We start from the raw sequence: 6772 nt of genomic DNA, 5'->3' as shown, positions 1-6772 counted from the left end.
GGGGAGGAACATGGAGGAGGGAGTCTGCTGAAAAACACACGCCATTGTATACAGTCCTTAAACAAAAAGAACAATTTTGCACCTGCAAAATGAGCAGTGAAAGGCCACAAGTAATGCAATCATGCTCCACAGGAAGGACAAACACAAAAAGGGGAAGGACGCCGACCAAAGTTGACGAAATAGAAGCATGCAAATGAGAATGACAATGAAGCCATCCAATGGTAAGCGATGGGTGGTCTCTAAGTCCCCTGAAAGTTAACAAAAGGCATTGCATGAGACAGAATATGCACTGTTTTAGACAAGACTTAAAAATGGTAAACGTAAAAAATCTGATGGTTTGAGGGATGAAAAGGAAAATTTTAAACGACAATAGCTATTTCTTTCAAGTAATGAAGCTACTTAAAAGAAAAAGAGGACATTGAGGAAATTAACAAACACAATAAGCAAATATTCAAGTTTTCCACAAATAGGTGTACATATAGATCAATATAAAGCTTTATTGGTCACACATCTTCAAAAATAGTAAATAATATAAAGGCTTGCTTAATGCCAAATAGAATATAGATCTATGAACTCGGTTCAATCAGGATGAAAATCGCTGAATGTCAGCAAATGTATGCTATTTTATTTGATTTCTCTATGTTGCCCTCACTAATGATCTGGTCGGCCACTGGAATGCAATTAAGATAAACTTCCATTGGTTAACACAAATTTTTGTAGAAAAAGAATGTACAACTCCTTTTACTACACATTCGATTTTCCACATAATGTCTTCATTGAGAGAAGATAACGTGCCATTTGAGACAGGTTCACCAAGTTTTTCCCACAATTACTATAAATATTGCTGATCTTCCAGTTTTTTAAGCCCAGGGACTTGTTGTTTCTGTGTCTCAGTGCCGAGTAGACGGTTCAAGCCCAGCAAACTGATTCTAAGGCTTCTCTAGGTTCTTGTTATGTGGATTCCCTGCAAACATTCCACTTAGTTTTTCCCAGGCTGATTCAAGTTTAGCTGCTTTCACCCACTGCTGAATGATGACTGCTTCTAGCTGACGAGCCTCTTTGACAGAATCGGGATCAGCGTCATTAGATCCACTAAGAAAAACAAAATACAATTCATATCACCATAAAATACCATTACTTTTTTTAAAAGCAGAACAACTTAAAGATGAGTTATCAGTGCAGTAGCAGGCCAATTAAGAGTTACCTCGCCCCTAGCAGATGGTAACAGAGCACTGTCAGTGCGGACAGTCATACTGCGATTGAGACGCCAAATTGAGCATGCTCAGATCAAGTGTAGACACTTTACAGAGAACACTAGAGCCCTTATCATCGCTACACTTAGGAACACAAAGAGCCTGAGCAGTGTAAGGTTACAATATAAGTGTATGAATGAGGTTGAGAAGAACAAGTTACTTACCTTCGGTAACGCTTTTTCTGGTAGATACAATATCTGCCTGTGGATTCCTCACCTTGTGAATATCCCCTTGCGCCAGCAACATTTGGAAATTCTTTTCGTAGTTTCGCGCCGACGTGGACTTGGACGTCATAGAGGCACGGCACCGCTCGCGACTCCGCTGACGTCACCGACGCCTATATTAGGCCCACGCCGGCGTGATGACATCAGTTCCGCCCTTTTTTCCGTGCCTTCGAGGCACACGGACGGACCAATGACAGTAGACATATACACAGTATATATATCAAGGTAACACACACAGTGTGAAGCAAATGCAACAAAACATTTGAAAATAGAACAAATACATAATAGAAACTCTGACATAGAAGAGTGGACAACGGGGAGGCGGGTGGGTCAGTGAGGAATCCACAGGCAGATATTGTATCTACCAGAAAAAGCGTTACCGAAGGTTAGTAACTTGTTCTTCTGATAGATACATCTGCCGTGTGGATTCCTCACCTTGTGAATAGAGTCCCACAGCAGTCCCCACTCCCGGAGGAGGGTGTCCACTCTTCTAGACCAGGAAATCCTGAAGGACAGAGCGTGCAAAGTGACCGTCCCTCCTCACTTCGGAATCCAAGCAGTAATGCTTCGCGAATGTGTGGAGGGAAGACCAAGTTGCCGCTCTACAAATATCCTCTACAGGCACACCTCTAGCCAATGCTGAGGTCGAAGACTTAGCTCTAGTAGAATGAGCCCTTATACCCTCTGGTGGTTCCTTACCGGCCAAAGAGTAGCAGATCTTAATACAGAGGACGATCCATCTTGATAAAGTCCTCTTATGGACTGCTCTTCCTCTCTTGCAGGCAGCAAAGCCAATGAAGAGCTGGTCATCCAACCGACAGTCTTTAGTTCTGTCTAGGTAAAAAGACACCGCCCTCTTGGGGTCCAGACGGTGCAATCTCTCCTCCTTCTTGGAAGGGTGAGGGGGAGGATAAAAGGTAGGGAGGGTAATGGATTGACCAAGGTGGAAAGGAGTCACCACCTTTGGCAGAAAAGCAGCCCTGGTCCTAAGAATCATTCGATCAGCATGAATGGTCAAGAAAGGGGGCTCGGAACTAAGAGCTTGAAGCTCACTTACCCTCCTTGCCGAGGTTATTGCAGCGAGGAAGACAGTCTTAAGAGTCAAAAGCCTCATAGGACATTTGTGAAGAGGCTCAAATGGAGCACCCATCAGAAAGGTCAAAACAAGATTTAAGTCCCACTGAGGCACAATAAAAGGAGTAGGAGGGGACTTATTTATGAGGCCCTTCAAAAACCTTAAGACTACAGGAGATTTAAAAATAGAGGGCTGGTCAGGCAAACAGATAAAAGCCGACAGCGCTGAAAGATAGCCCTTCACTGTGGCAACAGCAAGCCCCTGCTGTGCCAGAGAAAGGGCAAACTGGAGAACATCAGATAAATGGGCCTTCAAAGGGTCTATAGACTTCTCCCTGCACCAAGCAACACATTTTGACCACCTATAAGAATAGATGGACTTAGTGGAGTCACGCCTGGCTGACAAGATGACATCCACTACATCAGGCGGGAGAGAAAAAGAACTCAGGTTGCCACGTTCAATCTCCAGGCATGAAGGTGTAAGGTCTGGAGGTGGGGGTGTAGAACCTGCCCCTCCATCTGGGAGAGGAGATCTGCCCTGTGAGGGAGACTGAGCGGCGAGCACGAGGAGAGGTGGAGAAGATCTGTGTACCACACCCTTCTTGGCTAATTCGGGGCAATCAATATAACTTGGGCCCGGTCTTGGCGAATCTTCCTCAGAACTCGAGGAATCAAGGGTATGGGAGGAAATGTGTAAAGGAGTTGTGAGCCCCAACTCAACTGAAACGCGTCCCCCCAAGGCTCCTTGCATCGGATACTGGAGACTGCAGAATAACGGGCAGTGAGCATTCTCTTGAGTGGCAAAAAGGTCCACCTGAGGAGTCCCCCACGTCCGAAAGACGTGGCGAACTACCTCTGGATGAAGCCTCCACTCGTGGTCGGCAGAGAACTGCCGACTGAGACTGTCTACACGAACGTTCTGAACTCCGGCCAGATGATTTGCCATCCGACAAATCCGATGGTCCTGAACCCAGGACCAGAGGCGCAGAGACACTGTGACCCCACTCCTCCCTGTTTGTTGATGTACCACATCGCAGTCGTGTTGTCCGTCAAGACCTGGACCGAACGGCCGTGAAGGGAAGGGAGGAAGGCCTTGAGCGCCAGACGTATCGTCCACAACTCTAGAAGGTTGATATGAAGCAACCTTTCCTCCGGAGACCAAAGACCCTTGACCTCCAGGTCCCCCAGATGAGCACCCCACCCTAGAGTGGATGCATCCGTTATTACTGTGGCCACCGATGGAGGCAGTTGGAAAGGCTTTCCTTGCGACAGATTGCCTTCCACGCTCCACCTAGACAGATCCGCCGCAGTTTCTCTGGAGATCCTCACTGACTCCCTGAGATCTCCGCTGTGCTGATACCACTGCCTGCGGAGGCACCACTGGAGTGCCCTCATGTGCCAGCGTGCATGGCTGACCAACAGAATGCAAGAAGCCATCAGACCGAGCAGGCGAAGGACCTTCAGGACTGGAACAACCGCTCCATTGAAAAATAAAGGAATCATTGCCTGTATGTCGCGAATCCTTTGAGGAGGAGGGAATGCACGGCATACAGTTGTATCCAGTACCGCACCTATGAACAGGATGCGCTGGGAGGGCACCAGGTGAGACTTGGGTACATTTATTGAAAAACCCAACCTGTGCAATAACTGAGTTGTCTCCTGCAGATGATGGAGCACCTTCTCGGACGACTCCGCCTTGATCAGCCAGTCGTCCAAATACGGGAATACAGGAATCCCCGACCTTCTGAGATGTGCTGCCACCACTGCCATCACTTTGGTGAAGACTCGAGGTGCAGTAGTAAGACCAAACGGAAGGACCGCAAACTGGTAGTGTTGCGACCCAACCGTAAAACGGAGATACTTTCTGTGCGACTTCAAGATGGGAATATGAAAATACGCATCCTGTAAGTCGAGCAACACCATCCAGTCTTCTTCCAGCAGCGCTTGAAGAACCTGTGCAAGAGTGAGCATCTTGAACTTTTCCTGTTTCAGGTAAAGGTTCAAGATCCTGAGATCCAGGATTGGTCGAAGTCTGCCATCCTTCTTGGGGATCAGAAAATACCGGGAGTAGCACCCCTGACCCGTCTCCTGCTCCGGAACCACCTCTATCGCACCTTTCTTGAACAGTGCCAGGACTTCTTCCTGCAGGAGAAGCAGGTGGTCCTCCGAACAAAAACCCTGGCAAGGAGGGTAATTTGGGGGAAACTCCCGAAAGGGAAGAGCATACCCACTCCCCACGAGATTGAGAACCCAAAGATCCGATGTTATCAATTCCCAATCTCGTAGGAAATGGGTAAGCCGGCCCCCTACTGGGACCACATGATCCGGAATGGCGGATCTAGGGCTGCTTTGCTGCATTGGCAGGGGGCTGGGAAGGGGAAGAAGTGGAGGAGGAGGAAGCCTGACGGCCTCTAGGACGGGCTCTTTGCCTGCCCCTGTATGATTTGTACAGCGTATTTTGCTGTTGCTGTGGCTGCTGCTGAGATGGTCTGTAGGAACGAAAGGAAGATCTGCCAAATCCTCTGAAGCGTCTTCCAGTAGTACCCCTGGACTGAAGGCCCAAAGATTTAGCAGTGGCCCTACTGTCTTTAAAACGTTCCAAGGCCGTATCAGCCTTCTTGCCAAACAATCCTGAGCCATCAAAAGGCAAGTCCATCAAAACAGACTGAACATCTGTAGAGAACTCCGATGTTTTAAGCCATGCGGCTCTCCTAGTGGCCACGGAAGAGCCCATGACCCTCGCTACCGAATCAGCAGTGTCCAGCCCACTCTGAATCACCTGCCTCGCAGCAGCCTGAGTGTCCGATATCACTTCCTGAAAATCCTTTCTATCCTCCTCAGGGATTTTCGGAACCAACTGTTTAACATAATCCATCAAGGCATGGACATACCGTCCCATCAGACAAGTTGCGTTGGTTGACTTTAACGCCATACTGGCTGAGGAGAAGACCTTCTTGGCAGCCTGATCCTGCTTTCTGGACTCCTTATCCCCAGGAACCTGTGGAAAAGCACCAGCAGACCTCTTCGAGCAGGCAGCCTGCACAACCACACTTTCAGGCAGGGGGTGAGTTTACAAAAAATCAGGGTCACCAGGCGCAACCCTGTACCTCCTCGCCACTGCCCTAGAAACCGCAGGAGTAGACAAGGGCTTCTTCCAAACCTCATAGATGGGTTCAGCTAACGCATCATTAAAGGGCAGCATTGGCTCAATAGAAGGGGAGGGTGAGTGAAGAACTTCAGTTAGAAGATTTGACTTATACTCGAGTAGCAGTGGGCAGAGTAATGTTCAACAAATTTTCCGCCTTTTTGATAACAGTGTGATAAGGCACCACATCCTTTGAAGGCACAATCGACACCGAAGCCAAATCCCTCTCAGGAGATTGTTCAAGCCCACTGGCCTCTCCCAGGTCCTCAAAAGGATCTTCAGACTCCTGGAACTCTCCTTCCTCCATATCAGCATACCGATATTGTTCTTCCTCCAGAAGTCTCTGGGCTTCTCTCCGTGACCTTTCCTTCACGATAGAAGTCGAAGGATCCGGCACCGACTCAGACGGGGCCGGAGCCGGCGTCGAACCTGAAGTCGGATGAGGTCGTTTCACACGAGGTCGAACAGAATCCTGCCTCGGAGTCGTAGGCATCGGCGTCGATGGAACCGGCGTCGACGGAGTCGGCGTCGTACGCTTCGGCGTCGACGACACAGGCGGTGTCGGAAAATGCCAATGCGGTGGTAGAGCCGGCATAAAAGGCATGAAGGGCGCAGGAGCATAAGCCTGGGGAACACCCAAGTTGAAAGACATAGGACCCGTGGGACCAATAGGTGCACCAGACTGGTACATCGCCCTGGAATAAACACCAAACATGGCGTTCAGGAATTGGGATGGATCCTGACCTGGAGCTGGAAAATCTGGATACGGTCTTCCGGGCTGTTCCTGCGGATTCGACCCGAAGTTGACCTCTTCTCCGAGCTCCGGAACCGGGGTCGACGAACCCGCAGGCACTGGAACCTCGGCCTCACCAACCTCCTGCACCTCACCTTCATCCTCCTGACCAGAAGGATTGGACGGATCTGGGGAAGGGATAGCCATCTGCTTCTGCGACTCGGGCGAATTCGGATACGAAGCTTCACCAACAGAGTCCCGAGCCTCCAACGCCGAAACCTCCGCTTCTTTATGAAGAAGTTTGACTTGCGACTTCGGCCTCGAACCAGAGTCCTTCCTGAGT

The 6772-nt window shown here is 49.2% G+C and overlaps 1 protein-coding gene across 3 annotated transcripts in view; it reads right to left on the bottom strand.

Annotated features, from left to right (window-relative positions):
- Positions 1-473: 473 nt before the first annotated feature.
- Positions 474-6772, bottom strand: part of DPP7 (dipeptidyl peptidase 7) — a 1731842-nt gene continuing 1725543 nt past the window's right edge. For 2 of the 3 annotated variants that reach the window (XM_078642039.1, XM_078642041.1), the window contains exon 12: positions 474-1092. In XM_078642039.1, coding sequence (XP_078498165.1) covers positions 930-1092 — 163 coding nt within the window. In that variant the 3' untranslated portion in view covers positions 474-929. The remainder of the gene's footprint in view (positions 1093-6772) is intronic. The other variant, XM_078642042.1, reaches the window with a different exon arrangement.

This window comes from Lissotriton helveticus, chromosome 5_1 (assembly GCF_964261635.1).
Source record: "Lissotriton helveticus chromosome 5_1, aLisHel1.1, whole genome shotgun sequence".
Lineage (NCBI taxonomy): Eukaryota > Metazoa > Chordata > Amphibia > Caudata > Salamandridae > Lissotriton > Lissotriton helveticus.
This window is presented reverse-complemented; position numbering and strand designations above follow the sequence as displayed.